At 51.9% G+C, this 23,349-nt stretch overlaps 1 protein-coding gene across 2 annotated transcripts in view; it reads left to right on the forward strand.

Moving 5' to 3' along the window:
• The window catches only part of SLIT3 (slit guidance ligand 3), a 592,929-nt gene that overhangs the window by 488,124 nt on the left and 81,456 nt on the right, over window positions 1-23,349 (forward strand). For both annotated transcript variants that reach the window (XM_025867066.2, XM_073890157.1), the window contains 4 exons: window positions 2,110-2,181; window positions 5,773-5,844; window positions 16,927-17,070; window positions 18,279-18,442. In XM_025867066.2, the coding sequence (XP_025722851.1) occupies window positions 2,110-2,181; window positions 5,773-5,844; window positions 16,927-17,070; window positions 18,279-18,442 (452 nt within the window). The remainder of the gene's footprint in view (window positions 1-2,109; window positions 2,182-5,772; window positions 5,845-16,926; window positions 17,071-18,278; window positions 18,443-23,349) is intronic.

Below are 23,349 nucleotides of genomic sequence, written 5' to 3' on the forward strand. Positions count from 1 at the left end.
AGACTCCCCGGGGGGTGTGCTTTAGTAAACACCCTAGTGATGTTTGAGAACCGCTGAGCAAGAGTGACCCAGAACCTGGAGTCAGCTCAGGGCCACCTGCTGTGGATCGGGAGGAGTCAGGCATGGAGGTCAGGGAGCAGGAGATGCCTTCCCCAGCCTGCCTTCTGTGCAGCGCCGCTGCCTTGTGCATCCGTCATTGTGAAGTGAGGGGAAACCTGAGATGCCAAATACATAGCTGTGTCAAGTCACTTGTGGCTCTAGGTCCTTCACCTTTTCAGGCTGCCATTTGCTTCCTGCAGAATTAAGAACTAAGATGAAGTGACCCCCAGGGGCAATTCCCAGCTAAACTATTACTTGTCCACTTCTGCTCCCCATCATCTCCAAGACCACAAGATAGCCCTCCCGTGCTACATGGAAGAGTGCGTCTGAAAGTCTAGCTGTGGCCTGACCACCACTTTGCCCTGACGAGGCTAAAGCAGAGGGCTCCCCCTGCTACCTCTGAGTTCCAGAACTTCTTCCTGCACGCTAGAGATCTAAGTAGCTTGAAGAGACATCCCATGATCAGGAAAGCAAAATGGAACCCCGAAAACAAAACAAAACAAAAACCCAGGCTCGCCCAGCAGCCTGATCTGAGCACAGAGCCAGCGTGCTGGCCTGACATGCCTACCGAGGCAGGCAGGCGGAGGGCGAGCAAGATTAGGGTAATCCAGGGCGTTTGCTCGGTAAGACCCTCATACAGGAGTGGAGCGCCGGAGAAAAGCCTGGCGTAAACTGACGAGTTTGTGAGCACAATCTGTGGATTTGTGAGAGGCGATCTTGCCAGCTAAAGGGATAAGCTCGACAGCTGTGCCTAAGAAGCCTTAACCTGTGAAATATCTTTCAACTTCCTGGCTTTGGAACCAGGGACGGATAGCAGAAGCCTAGGAAAGGTGGCCACGCAGCCCTTTGAAAGCTATCAGAAGGAGCGGAGAAACAGACCCGGGGAGCATGCTTCAGAGGCTGGGGGCTGGGGGTTTAGCCTCACCGGAGGCAGTTGTTTAAGAATCAGCTTAGATGTGCTTTCTTCTCCATAGTCCCTCGGCTCCTCCTTGTTGACCCCCCAAGACCCCAGCTCACTCTCTCCTACACAAAAGCAAAGACCCATTGATGTCTCTGTTAAAGGAAAAGAACTGGAGAGGTGTGCTGTCTCTGGAAACTGGGGCAGCTCACCTTCCAGTGACAGGAGCCCAGAGGCCGCCCCTCGAGCTAAGGACTCAGAGAAAGTCTTCCGCCTCAGTGAAGTGCCATTAGCAAGAACTAGAGGCTGGATGCTCAGAATTCTGTCACTGGGATGCGGGAAAGGGGCAGCCTCTGGGCCCTGAGGAGGAGCCAGGTCAGGAAGATTCCTCTGCACCGGCACAGCCAGGGTGGCTGCCTTCTGTCACGTAGCCTCCCGCTCCTCACGGGACCCCCCAGCCCTGGGCATCACCCCCCCCCCGGGCTCACGCCCATCTGAGGAACACTGCCAGTGACAAATCCACATCTCAGAGCCATCCCATGAGAATCTCATGAGGTGCTTGCATCACATGACCTGGAGGATGCACCGAACCAGACAGACACTTTAGTCACTGCTCAAAACCTCTTTTCAGGTCAGGAAGGAAAGGTCACTGGGGAGGTGAAATGACTCAGGACAACATGGGGAAGAAAATCAGCATTGGCTGAGGCATGTGACAAGAAGATAATGCATGCCCGAACCCTGGCCTGTGTTTGGGTGAGGCCGGCTTCTGCTTCGTTTATGCTATAATTGCTAGGTAACGCAACAAGGCCCCGGTGTGCCTGGGTGCAGCCTTCCCTATAAAGGGAGGGCTCACATGTGCAAAGCCATATGTCAAAGTCAAGATGCTGTGGGTGAGCATTCTTTGAAAGCCAAGAAGAGTGAAACAAATGTAGTATATTTCATCAAGAGACAGTTGAACTGAATGGTCTTTAAGCCCTTTCTCTTGTACTGTGAATAAATAAACTGATTAATTCTCACTGCTTTAAATATCTGAAGTGCTCGATTCACACCTAGGAATGACCATATCACACCTTGGAGCTGTGTTCTCAGGCTCTCCCATCAATGTTTTTTAGAGACATCAGCAAGAATCAGATATCGGACATTGCTCCAGATGCCTTCCAGGGTCTGAAATCACTCACATCACTGTAAGTGGGGAGCAGAGTCGCGTGGGGCCGGGGGGGGGGGTGGCAATGGGGGAGGGATGTGTCCATATTTTTCAGGAGGTGTTTATCAAGGCTTTATGTTCCCTTACACACTTTTGGCAACCTGGTAAAAGAAACAAATATTTCTTCAGGGGAAATTGATCTTGGGGAATATTTCTACAACCCAAATGCATTATTTTTATTGATTAAGTGCCTGGCAGCCTTCCCAGTTATTGGCTTCTAATTCAAATGCATCTTCTGCTCTACCCACATTTCCCCTCCCACCCGCGTGCCTCAGCAGTGCTCTCTAGGGAGCTGGAGGGACGGAATGGTAACATATGTTTATTACCAATGTGCCCATTTCGCCCATCTATGTGACCTTGTCAAGGGAGAAGCTAATTTTCCTCCCCTGATTTTCAGGCTTTTCTTGAGTAAGCATCCACCCCCTCCTGTAAGACCTTCTTTTCTTGGATTTCACAACCCTGGGGCAGCCTGCTGGGGATGGAACCACAGCCTCACCCACCAGGGACTCAGAGACCCACAGGGGCAGGAAGGCATGGAGCTTTGTCCTGATTCTGTCAGTGACTCACCACGTGGCCCAGAGGATGCCACTTGAGTCTACTGTCTATTCCCCCCTCCCCAGACAGAATGGGGAGAGCTCTATCTTTCCTGCCTAACGCACCTTCAGTGGTGACCATGATTAAAATAATTGGCAGTACCTATAAAGCACTTAGGATGTGCCAGGAGTCTTGCAGGTTTAATCCTCAGAACAACCTAAAATACAGACTCTTATCCTCATCTGTCTTTTACAGTAGAAGGAATCGGGGTGATCTAAGCGCCGCACAGACAGGAGTTTTTATCTGTTTTGATCCTGGCTGAATCTCTGGCACCTGAAACAGTATCTGGCACACAGTAACTGCACAAAAATAAAGCTTGCCGTAAATAAGTATAATTATCCCAAGTCCACAACGGGGGAAGGCAGGATTTGAACCCAAGCAGTGCGACTCCAGAACCCATGCTCTCAACCCCACGTGATGCTGCCTCTCCACTCCAAATAATGGGAAAAATATACACTAAGACTCGAGAGGTATCATCAGCTGGTATCATTTATGTCACTTGATGACCCGCCCACTGAGTAGGGGTGAGCAAGCTGTCTGTGCTTTGCTTCTCTCTGTAACCTGTTTGCTTAATTTATGAGTGGGTGGGTAACAAGATACACATTTTCCCCCACCTGGCCCCATCCCACTGGGAGGGGGCTGAGGACAGGGAAGCCTCTTGACTCAGCTGTTGCCTGCTGCTTACAGAGTAAATTAGTTTCATTTATCGAATAGAACATCTGGCTGGGTTATCAAAGACAGGATCGTATGTGAGATTAGGGCCTGCTTACTGTCCTGAAGATCACAGTGGAGCAGAGGAGCGGCTGTGCGCTGGCAGGGTCCTGTTCCCAGCCCCACTGTCCCATTTCCCGTATCTGCTGGGACTTGGGCACAATCTGAGGACTGTGAGATGCTTCTGGTCCTGCAGGGAAAGAAAAAAAAAAATTCCAAAATCTGGTTGCCAGACATGGCATTGGCATCCCACTAGCCAGTTGTGAAATACGCTGGGGCCATAAGGGAAGCACCCCCTCACCTCTAATTTATGCATTCATCCATTCAGTGCCACCTACTAGGCACAGAGAATGTGGCAGTGAACTGGATGGACCAAGACCCTTGGCCTCACGGAGCTTGGGACACAAACATACCCAACCCAAACTCAGAAGTGGCCACGTGGAAAGGCAGGAAAGCCTTGCCCTTACTCACTCATTTATTCTTTCGACAAATACTGTGCTAGACCCTGTCAGCTCTCAGCTCTAGGGACCCAGCCATGAGCAAGCCACATAATGTCACCGCACACATGGGGCCGACATTCAAGGGAGCTGAGAGGTAGAGGCACAGAAAAATGTTTAAATAAATGAATACATAAGTAATAGAACATGACATCATGAAGTGATGAAGAAATAAAAACAGGGTGACAGGTGGTGAAAAACATTAAAATATTCAAGGAGAAGCTTCCCAGGGAAGAGCTGTGTGCACTCAAGACCTAAAAGGTGGGAAGAAGGCAGTCAAGGAAAGATTTGAGGGCAAAGCCAGGTGGGTCTACGCCCAGATTGCTCCAAGGTAGACCCACAGCCCTCTTCAGGCTGCTGGAGAGTGGTTTTGACCCAGTAGGTGAGAGCTGTCCCATACGGAGGTACGATGGGTCATATGAGGACCCGCTGCTCAAGTCCCTGGTCCCACCACCCCACCAGCTGCTGCTACCCCAAAAACTCTGACATCAGCCGAGACGAGCAGACAGTGACGCTACGGCTTTTGGCCCAGTGAGCGGAGCAACATTAATATGAATTACAAATGTGAGCCTGAGCCATCATGCTGACTTTTATTTACTCATTAATTTGTTGAAACATTAATGAAACACACCCACCAGCTGAATGAGACACTCTTTTTCCTGGTGGCATCTGGAAAATAGGGGGTTTGGTTTATCTCTCCCATTTACTATTGCCTCATCCTAATATTTTGTCTCCTCAAAGATGTGTAACAGCCTGGATTTGCAGTCTGAGTGGGGATTGAATATTGCATTCGTGCAGTGTAGTTCAGGGCCCAAGAGGGAATTGAAAGGAAAAAAAAAAAAAAAGAAAAAAGAAGGCCTCCTTAGCTCAGTTTCTTCCATGTCAGAGGAGGCTGGACCCAAGAGAAGCATTCTGTGCCACGGATGAAAGCAAGGGAGGCCAGCAGGGTCCTCGGCGCCTATGGTGGGGGCCAACCGGACCCCCCGGGTGCTGGGCTGGAGGGGCCGACCATAGAATTCTTCCCCCAAGCTCCCACCCAAATTTCCAAAGGCCAGCCCATGAATAGGAGACATGGTGTGAGGGACCCTTTAGGTCTGAAAGAGAAAGGGATAAAAGAGTTCAGAGTTTCTTGGTTCCGGGAGGGTCAAGAAGGCGCTGGAGTGCAGGCGCCGTCGCTCCGAGGTCACAGTTCCTTGCTCTCCAGTGTTTCCTGAGAGCCAGGCCTTGGCTCAGCAGTCCCTGTGCCATCTGGATAGGACCCCAGATAGCCAAAGCCCTGTCTGAATGGACGATTAAAGAACTCAGCTCAGGAATTGCTAGGATGCAATGGGATATTAACAGGAAACGTTCTATAGGCTGGGCTCAGCCTGATCAATACCCATTGAAGACAAGAAGACACAGGGCCGGCCATCTTCCTACACATCTTATTTATTGCCGAGGTGTGAGTCGTATTAGCCACTCAGGGAGACACTACAAAGGGACTGCTGCTCCCTGTTGTGGCTTATTTATTGAACTGGGCTGCCCAGGAGTGAAACAGGATGGAGCCCATTCCTCCTTGACTCCCACACAGCCTGCCTCTCCAGCCCCTGGTGGCACTCACCTGCTGTCCCACTGGTGAGGAGGAGGGGTGAGGCCAGCCAGGGAAGGAGATGGTCTGAGAAACCCCACCCACCCACGCACTGAAGCTGGCCGAGGCGACAGCCTCTACGCGAGTGGGTTCCAGGGGCCTGGCCTCCACAGTGACCACTCTCTTCTCTGCTCTTTCGCAGGGTGCTCTATGGGAACAAGATCACCGAGCTTGCCAAGGGACTATTTGATGGGCTGGTGTCCCTACAGCTGCTGTGAGTAGGCCCCTTGTCACTGTGTATGTCTCGGGGACTCTTTGTAGGTTCTGCCCTGCAAACTTTGAGCCACGCTCTGTACAGTTCTTTTGGTTTTACACACACCAAAAGGAAAAAAAAAATTCTGAGCTGTCTACCCCACACCTCCATCACCTCTTTTTGGTGGAAAGAAAGCCAGGGAGTTGGCAGAGGGAGGCCAAGGTCAATGTGAACAAATCTAAACGCTACAGCTCAGGAGCCCGGCCTGGGCATGAGTCACTGACCGTAGATCTGGGGGCTAGGAATTAAGCCTGAGTTGAATCCTACAAGGGGAAGCACCTTGCAGGAGTGTGTTGGGAATGTAGGAAACTCAAACATTGGCACACCAGGCTGCGAGAAAGCTGAAACAGAGCTGCTGGCAGGCATGTGACCTTGAAGAAGGGTGGGGGTGGGTTGGTGAAATAATTATACAGAAGCGCATAATCAGTCACCAGTATGACTCTATCTGGGTAAGATGTGGCTGAGGGGGGGTGTGTTTATTTAATTTAAAGGAAGATTTGTTGCCTCGAATTTTAAGCTCTGGGATTATTTATTTGCATTTATTTCATTCTGGTCATTTGAGCTTAAATGTTTGAAGAGGATAATTGAACTCTGATATGGAAATGCAAGGAGAAGAACATTGTATTTTAAGATTTTATGATGGGGGCGAGTTATCTCTGGTTTGCGATTAGGTAGCCGTGGCATCTATGTGCCTGTGCTCTGGGAACGGGAGTATCCGTGTGCGCGTACACATCCTTGCCCGCCCGGTGACCATCACAATTCCTGTGAGTATGAGGAGTTGATCTTGAGTATCCTGGGAGCAGTGAAGACCAGGTCTCAGAGAGGTAAATGACTTGTCCTCCGTCACACAGCGAAGCCTGTGTGGAGACTGGAGAAGGCGTTCAGCCCTTTCAGTAGAGGTGTGCATCTGGAGTGCAGATGAGTGAACAAGTGTGTCCGTGTGTCTTTGTAAAACTATCTCCAAGTCCCAGGCAGTGAGGAAGGGCCACCACCCCCCCTCCTCCCCATGTGCAGTTAAGCAAAGCTGCAGTAGGAGTTTGCAGACCAGGGAGCCAAGCTGGGTCTCCGTCTGGGAGGGAGGCCAGGTGCAAGAACAGAGAGGAAGGTGGGCAATGCTTTCTCAGGGTGACGCCCAAGGATTCTTCAAGGAAGAGCAAGTGAGACTCTTCGTCAGCCCTTCCCTTTCCACATCTCTATTCCCCTACCCTTCCCGTGTCCTGTAAGCCTCAGGCATGCACCTAGGACAGTGCCGTCAGGTGTGTCATGCCCAGCGGCTTTCCAGGCAGCATGTCCATCCACAAGCAGTAGTCAGGTTTGTTTCAGTGAAGCTGAAAGCAAGAGAAAGAAGATTCCGTGTCTTTTTCTCTGTGTCTCCCCTCAGCTTTGTCTCTAGGTCTGTCTCACTCTGAGAGTCTCTGTGTAGCCATATTGGTTTCAAGGGTCCCAGCCCTCAGGTGAGCCCTTCAGGCTGTTTGTTACAATGACACACCAGGGCTCTGCAGGGAGTTGGGTGTTTCACAGACGGTGTTCTTTGCTTGTAGCAAAGAAACTGTAAGTTATAACCACCACCAGAAGGCAACTAACTGTAGCTATTAATCCCTGGAAGGAAGCGTAACAACAGCATGGGCCTTGAGGTAGATTTGGGGGTGTTGTGTTCCACTGGGCTGGGGTCAATATCCCTTTACAATCTGCGTGTCTGGTGTGGACGGGAAAATGCCCTTGCATACATTAAGGAGAAATCTAGCATGCATCAAAGTGCCTAGCACAGGGCATGGCATGTTGCAAAGATCCATACATGCATGGGTTCAGCGGGCGGGGTTGGGGGGGGCGGTGTGCATGTTTTTTTAAAAAAAGGACATGTCTCCCAGGCTGACAGCAGTGACGATATTAATAGAACTCACAGGACTTTGCACGGGCAGGGAAGGCAGCTCTAGTTCAACCTCATGAAAAAATTTTAGCAGATGGAATGGAGTTGCTGGGAATAAAGACAAAGCATCCCCCCTCACACGGGACCAAGAGTTGACACAACTTAGGCAGGCTCACTTTCCAGAAAGCAGCAGCAACCACAGCCCAGCATTGGGCTTTGACCTGCTGCTGAGCAGTTGGAAAGCATGTCCTGATTAGATCTAATTTAGCGTCCAGCCCACTGTAGATTGGATTACTCCTTGTTAGACTGGAGACACTCTGATAAGAAAGCTCTGATTAGAATACCCTGGTAGTCTGGGTAATTTCCTCTCCTTTGACTTGAAGGCTTTTTGCAAGAGGTTTGTGTTTATTTTTCTCTCTCCGTTTCTCCAATTACTGGTGCGGCACAAAGCCAAGCTATCTCTGCCACGTGAAGTGAGCGTGGCTATTTCCTTTCTTGTCATGAAGCTGCCCGTAGCGAAGTGGGTACATTGAGTTGTCCTGCCTGCCCTCCCGTGTCCCATTTCTCCACATTTTTCAGCCATCCCACCAAATTTGCCCAGTCCCTGGGGTCATCCTCCTGGGTCATTTTCTTGATAGGTTTGTTCCAGCAGATGGCCAACACTAGAAGTAGAATATCTCAGGCTTCAGAGTTTCTCAGAGGCTGCCACAAATGGGTCTACGTGGAAAAAGCTTCAACAGTCCTGGGAGGGACCCCCTAAACCCGACGCCCAGTCCTCTAGTGTCAGCCTCGAAAGAGTCACCTCCTTTAGTTTAAGTCCCAGAATCTGAGAGGTTAAAGGAACTTCGGGGCTCCAAGCACAGTCTCCTACCCGGTTGGTGCAGAAACCCCTCCCATGCCCTCTATGACAAATTCGATCTATTCTTACTGAGGGTGTTTGCAGTAAGTCATCACTGTGTACTGAGAAGGTTAGAAAGTTCTTTCTTATACTAAATCTCAGTAATGGCTTCTGGTAAACTCAGAAAAGGCTATTCTCCAAAGTCTTCAAATGTTTCAAAATAACTAGTATGTCTCCCTGTAATTAATCCCAAACAGGTTCAGTTCCTGCAGACACTCAGTGTGTAAACACACATTCGTTGGTTATTAGTAACAGCCCTTATTTATCTTTGGGGAGCGTGTGGTGGTCTGTCAGCTTCGCTCCTTGAAATAGACTGCTGGGGAGCAAGTCCAGTGCCCATTTGGACCAGAAATATGTTTAGAGACATCCTCCTAAACCACTGAGAACTGAAATATCCCACATGAAGACATCTCAGAATCCACGGTTAGGACAGGATATGCCACTGTGCACATGCTCCCAGCTCCAGGGATGGGTGCAGCTGGACGACCAGAGAGGTGACCTGTTCTCTTCTCCCGTGCTCCACCCGTCCCCCTCCTCACCAGAAACTTCGAGTCAGTGCTTAGGGTGCTCCTGTTCCTGTCCATTCCCCTGCCCGCCCAGGCTCCTGGGTTCCTGGGACATCAGCCAGCCAAGTGCCCCTAGATCCCTCCTGTTTAGCTCAGAGGTCAACCTCTCCCAAAGCAAGAAAAGCCATCAGCATGTCTCTAGAACCATCACTTTCTCTTCGGATGGGCAGCTGCAAGTTGTGCTGTTTCAGCTCCCCCAGGAAAGAAAAAGCTTTCATCTTTGTGCTCACTGATTGCACGGCATGCCCAGGAAAGTCACCTGAGTGGGGCGGGCGGTCATTTGAGGCAGAAGCTTGCTTGTAAATGCTGGCCGTGATCGATGTTAAGCCGGCCCCAGGAGGTCTTAAACCAAACCAGACTGTCTTTGGGCTGGAATAAGTTAAGACAACCCAGGCACTTGTTGTTTGATTTTCTTGGAAGGCAGACAAGACCCTTTGAGAATCTTGGAGTTTGCCAAGCAACATGCCAATTATAGGGCAGTAAGCAAAACTTCACTCCTGTAGCTCACTTTCCCTCAGCAGCTGTTTCACAAGTAATATTACTGCTGCTAATAGTAGCCGCTAACATTTACTGACTACTTAATATGCTCCAGAGCCCATGCTAAAGCAATCTGATATGCTCATATGCTTCTCTAATCCTTACAAGGATGCTAAGAGGAAGGTATTGTTGAAAGGCCCATTTTACAGATGAGGAGACTGAGGCACTGAAGGGTTAAGTAGCATGGCCACTGTCACTCAGCATGGAAGTGGCAATCTAATTCTGGAGTCCATGCCAGAGACTTCTGCTTCGCCCTGGTCCCAGGCAGATCTGCAGAGCTAGTTTGGAGGTCCATGGAACATTCCTCACCGGCTCATGCCGAGGAGGAGGTGCTGCTGAACTATCTCCAGTTCCTTTGGCTATGCCTCAGTATCAGTCACGGGCTGCCGTCTCCCTGGGACTTCCTCTGGTTCCTTGGCATCCCGCTAACCCCTGTGAGAGGGCATGAAGGAGCTGCTTGTCTTTAAAGACTGCGTCGAGGCGAGATGATTGAGAACTCTCCCCCGCAGCAGAAGCAAACCTGTTTTGTGATGCACTCTTGAGAGAGGACTTCCTCTCTTTCTTGTGTGCCTGGGGCTTCCCAAGGAAGGCCTTCAGGGAGACTTAAAGTCTGGGGTTATCCCGTGCTTGGTCATTGAGTGAATGACTCACCCCTCTTAAGGGACAGATTAACAAGCAGGAGGCAAGAGGTGAATGACCGCCCTCGTAGCTGTTAAGGGAGAGGAGCAAGCCCGGTCCCACTAGGTGAGGCCTTTGACCTCCTGAGAGCAGGTGTTGGCTTTCCTGTCTGGTCCGTCAGAGTCTCCGCTTCCCTCTGCTTGCACCCTGTTCCTACAGTCCTCCTGTATCTGTGGACTCCAAGGAGGTCCTGTTTCTCAGGGCACCTGATGGCATTGCTACATTTGCAGCTTCCCTTGCATCAGGAATCACGAGGACAACCCACAGCTGGTGACCAGGGATGCAGCCATTATCAGGAGAAAAGGGAAGTCCCCGTTGTCCTTAGTTGGGCCTGGTGGTGGGGGCGGGGGGGGGGGCGGTGCTCCTTCTGCTTCTTCACATAAGCGTTTAACCTGACATGGCCCAGAGCAAGACTGGGCAGGGTTAGAGTCCACCAGGCACCACCAGGCTCCTCTTCAGGTCTGGCTGCAGTAGACTCCTGAAGGTCAAAGTAAATCCCCCACATCATATGGTAAGGGTGAGAGCATTATATTTGTTCTAAGGCGAGATAGTAGTCCTTATTACAATTAGTGGATAAAGAAATTCAGGATGATAGAAGGTTAATTCTAGAGAAATTAAAAAAAGAAAGAGGAAGAGATTAATGAGGGACGTTTGACTATACCCTACAGCTTAATCAGGGGTCCAAAATATCTCCCTAAATTGGTGTCCTCCCTAATAGTTTATGCCACTGTGTAATGGTGGTTAGTACTTTCAGGGAGAGAACTCTTGGAAGGAGGAGCCATAGAAAGTTGTTGGTACCATCCTTCTCCTCCCGTGTATCTGCATCTGAGTGTTTACGAAACAGAAACGGACTCCCCAGCCTTGCGTTGGGAAAAGGAGGCTCCACAAAGCCCCCCTCCCCCCACCCCCGTGGCAGGAGCCTGGGCCATCTTCCTGTCCCGTGGTCTTTCCTGCAAGGGCTTCGCTTATTTCCAGGAAGGGGGTCGCTGTACTCTTTCTTGGCACCAGTTTTCTGAGAAAACCTTGCACTGTGGAGTCTGGAACATGCTTGTGGCATTTCCCGACAAACACCACCGAGATAGGAGGGGTAACGTAACTGCTGTCTTCCAGAGACCCGTGGGCAGGTGTGAGGACTATAAATACCACCCAGAATGTGAGCTCTGGGCCACTGAATCAACACGAGAACTGCCAGAGTTGCCAAGGTGATTTTAATGCAATTTATCATTAAACCCGACTCCAGATGTTTGTGTTTTCCAAACCTTGCAGCAAAGGCCTGTGAGCTCCATGGGGCTCTTCACTGAGGAGATGTGGGCAAGGACAGTAGCTAAAAATGGGGTCTCAGTGGCCTTCTGTCCCACTGGCCTCTTTAGGAGAACTGGGTGTGGTGGGTCCTCTTCAGCGATCAGGGCGGACCTCATCTCCCTCCCATGGTTCTTCTCCTTGGGTTACCCGGACCTGGAAGGGATGAAGCTGCCGGCTGCCCCCTGCGTTGAGAGCAGCTGGGACTTCTATGATGAGGCCAGGCCGGGTACCCTAGCAGAAGGACTCGAGTCACGAGGGCCCTCCTGAGCGCAGACTCAGGGTATTTCACACACACACACACACACCCAACACACACACGCACGCACGCACACACGCGTGCACTCCAGCTCTGTGGTTCTCGGTGGCATGTTTCCTGCCTTGCCTTTTCTGAAGGCAACAGCTCTGGAAAGGATTATCTTTTAGCAGCATCGTCATGTTGGTTGGTCAGTGGGCTGAGTGCTAATACCTCTTGACACGGAACATATGTGGAAGCCAAACGTGCTCCGAGAAGGGCGGTGGCAGAGTGCCTCGTAGGGCTCACACTCGGAAACAAATTTAGAAGGTGATGTCCATGCACTCCCACTCCCGGATGCGCCACTCTCCTTAATCTCCTCTGAAGGGAGGATGGCTCTTTTTGTTTTGTTTTATTGTAGAATCATCACTAAGTTTGTGGGAGTGGCTACAGAGAACACACTGCTACCTCCTCCCATAAGCATCAGGTGACTCCCCAGGTCCCTTAGTGGGCATCAGGGTGGCATCATAGGTGGGAGCAAAATCTTTGGGCTTAGATAGCTTAGATCCACTTCTCAACCTACCATCTGTGCAAGTCTGGTCACTGGTACTTAAGCCTTCTCTGTCCCAGTGGTGTCATCTGTCATACGGAGATGGCACTCATCCTGCAGGGCTGTGGGGAGATTAATGAGTTAGTGTTTGTAAGGGGCTTGGTGGGTACCTGGCCATACATCATGCTTGTTACCTGTTAGGTCATGTGGCCCTGCTGTTCATCTGGCCTGACCATCTCAGCCCCTCTCTTCTTTTGCTTGTAAGACTTCTGAGGCATTTGGGAGGTGGGTCTGGGAGCAGGTAGGCCTGGGAGGAGGTGGCCCCAAAAGATGGTTGGATATGCTTTTGGGGAAATATTTATGAGCACAGTATGCCCCCAGCCCTTGAGTTCCTGGATCCAGCAGACCAAGCTGGGATGTAGTTAGGATGTCAAAGATGTGAGTTTGAATACTGGGCAGCCTCTTGAATGAGACAAGCTGGAGCATCTCATTTTGCATGAAGGATGCTGTTGTCCCTGCTTCATCACTGTCCCCTGATCTGCCCAGGGTGGAGTGAGAATTCAGGGGAGCCATGCATACCAGCTCCCAAATCAGCATGTGGTCAATGATCACTGAAGGTGGAAACCCTGCTTTGTACCTGTGTGAGCCCCTCAGTGAAGAACCTTCCACTTTGTGCCAATGGCAGTTTGGTGAGCATCCCAATCTCTCACAGCTTGGTGCCGTGTCCTTGCTTAGAGTTGGCAGGATTCCTGATACCTCTACACAACCAAGAGGCAAGCAGTCTTCCAGGCCCAACCAGACCTCTGTCCACCAGGTGCATTCCATGCCCAGGTGCACTTCAAAGCTAGCAGAAATAGCCACTCCCAGAGACGAGGAACGCCCCCCATTGGGCACCGAAAAGAGAGTACGGATTTTATGTGTTGGAAAGAGTTGAGGTCTGAAGTCAGGCTGGCCCTTCTCTTATCACTGGAGGACCTTGGTCAAATCCGTCACCACTCTGACCCTCAGTCTCCTCACCGGCAAAATGAGGACAATCTTAGCGCCGCTCTGCCGGTGAAATAAAATGCTGCATGGAAAGTGGTTCAGAAAATGCTGGGCCCGGGGCCGCGCAGAGCTGTGGTCTCTGGAGATGACACTGCATTATTAGTATCACTTCACACAGCAGCCACACGGCTGCTCCTCAGAGGGGGAGGATGACATGGGGCAGGGCAGGTGGGGCAGCTTTGAAAGAGAAAGAGGGAGAATCAGTCCCTCCAGTGAAATACGGAGGAGGCCTGTCTTCAGGACTTCTTAGGGAAGTGCTGAGCCCCATTCTAAATAGCTGCTTCCTCTCTGTTTGCTCTATCACAGTGTGTTTTTTTAATTCCCCTCCAACTCTTGTCCATGTACCAGGAGCTCGGAGGTCCTTCCGTGAAAGGCAGATGGGGTTGAGTAGCCGCCAACCTTCCTCCCAAAGGCGAGAGGACAGGACAGGCTGTTAGATCTTGCTGGTGCTAGGGATCAGCGAGGCTGTCCTCGGCGTCTGAATCTGGATAAGCAGCTTAATTTTATCTCTCCCTGCACCTACATGTCTTGCCTTAGGGGGCCAAGCATCCTGGGAGGGAATGAGTGACCAGGAGACTATGCCCTTCTGCGTTTCCGCTGCGCCTCATGCTGTCTCTGCCTAGTAATTCCGCCAGCCTGGCTTGTTTTGCGATAACGTCCCATGCTAAGACATCTAGAAGCGGTAGGGACAAGACAGCATCTGGATCAGAACCGGAAGCCTCAGTAGTTTCCGTGAGTGAGGAGGGCTGCCAGAGTAGCAGGCAGTTCAGATGCCCTTTCAAGGCAGGTCGGAGTCACCACGGCTCTCTCCCTGTGGGCCTCCTCTTTGCCCAGTGTCCAGCGTTCTCCAGAGCGGCAACTGGCCTTGTTAATCTGCGCTAGGGTCTCAAAAATGAGTGCGCACTCAGGAGAGATGGGTGATTAAACAGGACTGTGGCAAAAGGGAGCATAGGTCCTATCTAAAGGGGACACCCACTGCGTAGCCGCCTCCAGTCGATGCAGCATTGCTAGAACTTCTGAATTTTTTTTTTCCGAGAAGAAATAGAAATCCGGTGTATGTATGAGCGCGAGAGAGATTTCCTGATTTATAACCCTGGGAGGGTGAATAGATTTGCATTTGGGATGTTGCAATATCTTGTAGGGAGGATTCTATTCTCAGGCCATCAGACCTCTGACTGGGTCTCTTTCCTGAACTGTTCAGTGTTTCCTAGCAAAGTGCTGCCCTTAGAAGGCCCTGAAGATCAGGGTTTGGAACAAATCATTCGCCATGTACTTTATTTTTCTTTGTAAACAAGCAAACCAAACACACATATGTGACGGGTCCATTCCCGCCCTGTGGGTGCTTGGTCCCGCTGGGTCCTTTCAGCTTTTCCCCACAGTGTCCTCCTTGGAGAGTGACCTCGACTGAAATGTAATAGACAAAGCCCAGGAAACTCTTTGGGGAATGCCACAGAGGGGATAGACAGATGGGCGGGGTGTATAAGGCATTCATAAAGAAGAAAGTGCACCTTCCAGAGACCTCAGTTCTTGTGACTACCTCCAGCACGCTCCCTGGAAACACGTGTGACCTTGACCAAGCCATCACACTCTCAGCCTCCGTGTTCTCACCTAAACGTGGGAAGCTGGCCCTGCCCACCTGCGCAGGTTACTGTGGGAACGATGGCGGTGCCAGGAAAGCACTTTGGAAAACAAGCCAAGTATTCTAGCAGTGGGAGCTTTCCTCCAGGAGGACATCTGTGTGAGCCCTTGGGGCCCTGCCCATTATTAGCCAGATTAAACAGGCACTTCTTCCACTTGTCACTGCCACAGCTGCCTGACTACACACAGGCTGCAGCAAGGGAGAGGTGGCACAGATGACAGAGCCCCTGGGGGCAGCCGCACCAGCACCAACTCGAGTCCCCCCGGACCCTGGCGTCAGAGCCTCCAGAGGCAAGCCAGCCCATGACGAGTCTCCTGGGCCATCCCCCTGCGGGAGAAGCTCTGAGCCAGCCTTGAAAATAGAAATTTTTAAAAAGTTAACATTTTTACTGGTTAGTTTAGTTCTCCCCACCCCCCCCTTTAATTAAAAAGGGGAACTGATTTTACACTAGTTAAGAGGGCACAACCTGTCGGTCTAGCATCATAAAGGAAATTCTTAGGACTCAGATTTGCTTGACTTGCCAGCCCCATTCTGGAGAACTCTCCTATAACCCTCCTGGCATCCCCTGTGCTGGACCAGAGTTTTCCTGGAAAGGCAACTTCCTTTGGTGCTGGGGTTTTTTGGTTTTTGGTTGTTTTGTTTTGTTTTGTTTTTTGTTTTTTTTAGTGGAGGGAGGGGTCTGAGGATCTAAAACCAGGGCAGATGGGTGCCACCTCACAGGAGTGTGGTCCTCTGGAGCTCTGTATGGGGCTGGGTATATTCCTTAGTAAATGCTCGTGCTGAGCACTAAGAAGAAAGGGAATAAAAGAGACGTAATTTATACCATCAGAGCTTACGGTCATCATAGGTGGGAGGCAAATGATGAACAGCAACGAACATTCTGGAATCACAAATTGAGAGAAGTGCTACGAAGACAAGAAACCGGGGCTATGGGAGACAGTAGTGGGGGGTCTGGGGGCCTTGGTGTAGATGAGGGGATCGAGGCAGGCCTTTCTGAAGAGGTGACAGAGGAGGGGAAGGAACCACCTGGTGAAAGGGGGTAAAGAACGTGCTCAAAGGACCTGGGCCAAAACACTTATGGGGGTGTCTGAGGAACAGAAGTGTCGTGAGTGGGGATACATGGGTGAGAGGGAAAGGGGGAGAGGTCAGGTCACATGAGGTTCCATCCATGCACGTGCACGCGTGCGTGTGTGCGCGCACGCGTGCACGCCAGAGAATGCACCTGTGGGTGCACACGTGCTTACCCATGGGTGAATTTTCTGGGAGATCGCATGGCCTGTAACCTAATGGGACCCGTGGTTCAAAAGAACTCTAAGGAGTTTTCGGAGTCAAAATTGCCCTTAGTCAATCAACACAAGCATTAGCACAATTGTGCCCAATGATTTTTTTGCAATTCTGGGAAGTTCTGCATTCTGAAGCAGAAAGTAAAGCATGGCGGTGCATTTCCAGGCTTCCCCGGAGGGCACGGGCACAGGGAGGGCTCCAGGTGATCTCAGCGTGTGGCACAGGGCCCATGCTACCTGGGCGTACAAGTGCCCAGACATGTGTAGAGTTTCAGAGGCCACAGGGACGCAAGAGCCACACACACACACACACACACACCCTCAGCAGCAGGAGCCATGGCTGCAAGAAGAGCGCGGGGCTCTGCAGCCTGTCCCCTGCAGGCGTAGCCCTTGCTCCGCAGGGCACTAGCAGGATTAGTGAGTCACTGGCCTCTCTCCTGCTTGCAGCCTCCTCAATGCCAACAAGATCAACTGCCTGCGAGTGAACACGTTTCAGGACCTGCAGAACCTCAACCTGCTCTCCCTGTATGACAACAAGCTGCAGACCATCAGCAAGGGACTCTTTGCCCCTCTGCAGGCCATCCAGACCCTGTGAGTACGCCCCCTCAAGTGGCAGCACGTGCCCAGACAGCAAGTGACCCCAAACACCCAGACACAGAGAACACCCCAAAGGAAGGCAAAGTGAGCATGTCCAGGAGGAGGTCTAGAGCCTGCAGTGAGGATGGACTAATAACAGTAGTTCTAGCTCACCTCTATTGAACACCTCCTGCGCTGCTCCACACCTCGCTGAGGACTTCCCCTATATTCAGACCTTTAGGCCTCACAGCAATCCTGTGAGGTAGGTGCTGTTATAAGCCCTCATTTCTCTGTGAGGAAACCAGGGCACAGAGAGGTTAAGTAACTTACTCAAGGTTGCCCAGCTAGAATTTGAACAGGCGGAGTTGCAGCTCACCTGCTCTGTTAACCACTGTTGCCAGTGTAGTCTGAGCTGGCTCCGTCTCTGCTGATAACCCAGTCCTGCCCACCCACATCCCCACCAGCCTGCAAAACCAAAAACCTCTGATACGGGCACTCAGAATTTTTCACCTCCCGTCTTCAGGGAGCATTTCCTCACTCCCGAGTACTGCAGATGTTCATAAGTAACTCCATTAGATACACGACAGCTGAGAACAGATCTCCGCCCAGCCCAGGCCCGACCATGAACCTGGGGCTTCTGGACGCCTTCTAAGTCACCTGGCACTTAACTGCCCCTGTAGCCAGAGGCGGGTGCCAATAAAGAGTTAGGAAGAGCCGCTGTATGTTGAACAACGACCGCGTGCTGAGCACCCCCGTGTTGGCGCTGTGAAGAGTTTTCCCGTGAGCCTGGGGAAGCCAGACCCGCGGTGCTGGCCTGGTGACAAAGAGGAGAGCAGCAATGCCCACTGCTGTATATGGGACACCCACCGTGGCCAGTCGGCACGCCTACTGCTTACGTGCCTGGCATTACCGGGCTTGGAGAAATCAAGTCTGGGCTGCTGTAAGCACAGACCCTGAGCCTGCCGCTTGCTTGGCCCATCAGAACCGGTGTGGGTCAGGGTCGAGATCAATGGTGGGTCCTGCCCCAAGTCAGGAGAGCAGGGAGACGGCCCCCCCATCCCCCGGCCGGCTGCCAGCTGCAGCTGTGACCTTCTCTGACCTCAGCTCCACCCTCCCCCCACCCCTGCACCCTGCCTGAGGAGGAGGGACCCAAGCGCCAGGCAAGGTGGTGGTGCAGCGTGGCACCACAGGTCACTCCTGATCAATTCTCCTCCTTCTCGCAGCCACTTAGCTCAAAACCCATTTGTGTGTGACTGCCACTTGAAGTGGCTGGCCGACTACCTGCAGGACAACCCCATCGAGACGAGCGGGGCCCGCTGCAGCAGCCCACGCCGGCTGGCCAACAAGCGCATCGGCCAGATCAAGAGCAAGAAGTTCCGCTGCTCAGGTAATCAGGTTACGGGACTGGGCCCCACCTCCCGACTCAGAGCACAGCAGCCCCAGAGAGGCCGGTAATCCAATCTAGAGGACAGCAAGCACTGTAATGGCTCCTCGGGAGCATCTCTGCAAATTAAATTGGGGAAATTCAGTTAGTCCTGCAGAAAACCAATTACCTTATGGATTTAAAATAAAACACACACACGCACAATAAAAGCATGGCGGGGGGTGCACAATTTCAGGAGAGACAAAACCCAGGTGGCAGCCTATCTCCAGGGCTAGGTGGAAGCTAGGGGAGGTACAGCCTTTGTCCACATGCCTTTTAGAGGCCACGATTTATTTTCTTTTAGTTCCCAAAGTGTGCCCCCCAAGTGGCAGATAGGGAAATAAATATCTCCCAGGCCAGGCTGCAGGCAGCATGTAATGTTGGGGGCCTCCCATTCCCTCTAAGATGGCCTTTGGTACAGCCCTTAGACCAGAGTTTGTTACAGAGTTCAGACATTCTCGCTAGCTAGCCGACTCCTCCACCCCAGACTGGTGCATTCTGCTTATGGAGAGAACAGCAAAGAGCTGTGCTCAGTAGGAAAGCAAAGCCTTGCCCTCCAGTATCCAAGCTCTCTCTGGAAACCTTCCTGCCTATTGCATCCGGGAAAGAGACCAGGGGTGAATGGCAGCAGGGGAGTTCTCGGTTCATCCTGGAAAGAGAAGTAGCCGTCCTTGACCCAATAGCTAGATGAGCAGGCAGTTTAAAATGGCGATCATCTGTGTCAGTTGCTGCTGGAAAAAAATCACCACACTGCATTGTGCTCGCAATGGTGAGAGATGGACAGTATGACGTGCTGAGATGGGTTGGCACCAACCCTCACAATCTGTGTGTCAGCGAGAACCCTTCTTCTCCCCTGCCCAAGAGCGTCTTATGTAAGCGAGTTCTCCCAGGGAGAATGACAGCGTGGGCCCTGGTCGCCAGGAGAAGACCAGCAGACAGACTTCTGCCTCTTTCATGTTGTTCTTGGCCTCTAAGTCAGATCCTTTAGTCCATGTCTCCAGAGGGGTAAACGTTAGCTATTTGCTTTTTCCATAGAAACTAATACCTCAAGAGAGCTTGGAGACACCACGGGGACTCGGTGGCAAAATGAGGCATTGCTCCCAACTTACCTTCCGCAGAATAACAATGTCAATTACAAGAGCAGTTTCTGGCCAGTGATGAACTCTGTGCTGAGTGCCTCCAGTTTGATTTGGTTCTTCCACTAGTCCTCTGAGCTCAGCAGGAGGGGTTCCCATTCTGCAGCTGAGGGAGCCAGGGGCCTAGAGGTAAAAGGGCACCCCCATGGTCACAGCAAGCAGATGGTAGAGGCAAGACCAGGCCCCAAGTCTGGTTCACTCCTCGACTCCGCACAGCATGTAGGAGAGAAGGAACATTTGGGAAGGCAGTCCCACTGCTTGGGTGACTCTCTTTCGCATGCAGTCTCATGGCCCACCCCCCACTCCCTGCAACTCTTTCCTTAAGTTCCTTCTTGGGGCCGGCAGCATCTCAGGGAGGAAAACCTTCTCCCAGCCCGGAGGTGTCACCTGAAGCACAACCATCCCGCCCGGGGCCTTTCTGATAACACGCACCTCTTACTCCCTCTGCCCTCTCTGTTCCTCTCCAAGTCTGTCCAGGGCTGAGGTCCTTAGCTCTGTCAAGGAGTTGTGCCCCAGAAGAGGGGCAGTAAGACACAGAGGAGGAGGGGGTGCCACCTACCTGACCCCAACCCCTTGGTCTTCCGTCGTGATCTCAAGGCTCCAGATTGATGCCAAGACCCTGGGGGCAGAGCAGGAGTGGAATCAGCCCAGGGTCCGAGGACCGGCAGCTTCCAGGGACCGAATCTGGGCCAGTGCCTAGGAACAACTGTAGGCTGGGACTAGGGGTGGCAGGGTGGGGGTGCAGGCAGAACTAAGTAGAGAAAAAAAAATAGTAAGCTGACTTAGGACACAGTAACCTCTCATTCTCTTGCTCTGCCCCTACCTCCCCACTTGTGCATGGGTGGGATCCTGGCTGCTTTTCCTATGGAGGGTAGGAGTGGTTGGAAATTGTAAAAAGAAACAGAAGTTCAGGGTTCTTGGACTGACCCTGTCTAAAAGATTTTTTTTTTAATCACTACTAAGCAGATTATTCCTATAAAGGTAGAGGACGTCAGAGCTGATGCCTGACATCGAGCATTCTATGTGCTATTACTTCATGTAGCTGCAGAGAAGAGAGGTAGAGAGAGCTACTGGTGAGCATCAAAGGCCTTGGCTTTGACAGACACTGGGGCCCAGACCTGTCTTGGCTTTAGGGGATACAGAAGCCATAGGTCTAAAGCTCTATGTTTCCAGGAAGCTCCAGAAGAAGGAGGGGCGGGTGACACATACTGGAGTTGACAGATAATAACTCCGCGTTTTACTTTCCCCTAAAAGCACCCCCATTGCAAAGACAGCTGATGTAATTAGAAGCCAATCTGAGGGCTGCTCCTGCAACGCATAGAGCCCCTCCATAGGCAGGGCATCTGGCTGCCAGCTGCCCTGTGTCTACCTCTATCAGCTGCATCCGCCGCCCTGGGCAGCAGTGTCAGGTTAGAGGTGAACGCTGCCAGCCGGCGTCATCTGACCATCGGATTAAGTCCCCCTGAAAAGGCACCGTCTGGCTGCCTGGGACTCCAGGCGCATCCCCAAGGGAGCACTTGGCAGTTGGAAGATGCTGCCTGTCTTCCATCACACCCCCTCCCTTGGCGTGTAGAGATCTGTCGGCAAGAAGAAATTCACAGGGAAAAGTACAGAAGGTGGTGACACGGTATGCACAAGGATGGCAAACCGCAAGACACTGCTCAGGGCATCAGAGGCTTAGAGACCTCAGACATCGCCCAGTCCCTGCTAGAGATGATGAAATCGAGGCCTACCCAGCAGAGAAGTATTGTCTGAGGTTAGAGAGTAGTATTTTCAAGACGAGATCTGAAACCCTGGACTTCCGACGTACTGTGAAAATTTTCTCCCTTGTCCCTCCATTTATTTTTGTTGAGGGAAATCAAAGAGAAGGTTTCAAGGCTTGGGAGCAGGGGCATGAAAGGGATGGATTTTTTCCCTGCTCTGATCAAACTGGAATGTGAAATCCCCAAACCACAGTGTTTATAGAGCCCTGCATGTCTGGGGGTCGAAGCAGGGTTGAGACCAGATTGCAGTGAGCACCTCTAGCCGGTCAGATGGGAGGGCTTTGAAAGAGGTCAGATCTGGGACTATGACGTAACCTTGACTAACTGGTCAACCATTGCAGACAACCTTTGTATGCACTGGCGAGATGCTGTGACCATCTTGTCCCAAAAACACACTGTAGAGGAACAGCGACTCGGTCCCTCCTATCAGAGGGCAAGAGTAGGGAGGTGCCCAGTCCCCTGGCCCTGACTCTGACCTCGTCAAGATGTACACATCTCCTCCTAGTGGCTTGGGAGGAAGTTCGCAAAAACTGCCCGGATCTATTGCAGATAGGGATCTAGGGCCTAGGCGCCCTCACTTAGACCCACAGTACCCAGAAAGAGTTGGTTGTTAGTCCCTCTACCCACTGCCATGATTCACAACCGTGGAGGAAATCTGGAAATCAGGAAGGACCCTAGAATCCGGTGTCTTCCCCCTTTCCTTCCTTCTCTTAGTCTGAAAGAGGCCACTCATTGTGATGGGAATCGGTCAGCTCCTCTGTGAGTCGGTGTTCGCAGACCGTTGTGATTGTAGGTTTCCCAGTCCCAAACCCGGGGCCCCATCGGCTTCCCCATCTCTCTCCCTGGCTAAGGTCACGTATTTTCTTTCGATGCCATACTCCCCCTCCATGATACTTCGAATCATCCTGGATGAATGTCTTTCAGCCAGAGGGTTTCTGGGCACCTGGAAGGGTACTGGGGAGACTCCTGAGGTGTGGAATAGCAAAGGCGCTTTTCCTAAAGAAGAGCATTGCAGCTTTGTTCGCCCACCGGAAGTTGTGGCTTGTCTCCTCATTTAAGAGGCTGGGAGATCAGACTGCTGCGGATCCATTCTGCTATGGGGACAGACAGGTTGCAGAGCATGTGGAAGATGCTTCTGCTAAGATTGATGTCTTGGCAGATTGATGGTATGATTGAGTGGGATTTAGAGATCAGTGCAGGCCTGTGAGATGACCAGAGACATCTGCGGTCATAATTCCCTTGGGAGGGCTCCATTGCGCCCTGATACTTCTGCGTAGGGGTATCTAACAGTCTCCCACCTGTTCTTCTCCCCTTCCCATGTATCTCCCCTGGGAATGGGCTGCAAGGGCGGTGGGGCTCCTGTCTTCAGAAGTGTTCCTGTGGAACCCTGCTCCTGATACTAATCACGCTCAGTGGGGGCCTGCTCCGGCTTCCGCTTCTCCACGCTGCTTCCTCTGAGCGCTCCTGTCCTCTCTCTGACGCTGCTTCCTGACCTTGACTCTGACCAGTCGCCGCGGGGCTTTCCTTTGTGCTTGATCTAACCATGTGGTGGAACGATGGAAACGGAACATGGTTCTGTCAAGCACCGCGGAAAGCACCGCGCTCTCCTGCAGCATGGCCCGCCACCGCCACCACCGCTGGACACCTCTTCTCTGCTCTGGAGCACCGCAGCCCAGCACCTGCCAGACCCACCTGTCCCGGTCTAGCCTCACAAAGGGCTGGGGGCGGGGGTTGCGGGGGGGGGGGAGTCTTGAGGGATTCCCAGAGCACCTCCACCTCCAGGTAGCAGATATGGGCTGAAATGGGTATGGAGAAGCACACGGAGGACACGCTAAGATCTATATCCACATCTCCTACCCCAGATGGAGTCGTCATCCCCCAAATCTACACCGGATGCCAGCCGAGGGGTAAAGGAGCTAGGTCATAGCTCAGAAACCACTGTTTTCCTTCTATTCAGAGAGAACAGGTACAC

The sequence above is a fragment of the Callorhinus ursinus genome, unplaced genomic scaffold (assembly GCF_003265705.2).
Source record: "Callorhinus ursinus isolate GAN/ISIS: 27379988/994484 unplaced genomic scaffold, GSC_fseal_2.0 scaffold3, whole genome shotgun sequence".
Classification (NCBI taxonomy): domain Eukaryota; kingdom Metazoa; phylum Chordata; class Mammalia; order Carnivora; family Otariidae; genus Callorhinus; species Callorhinus ursinus.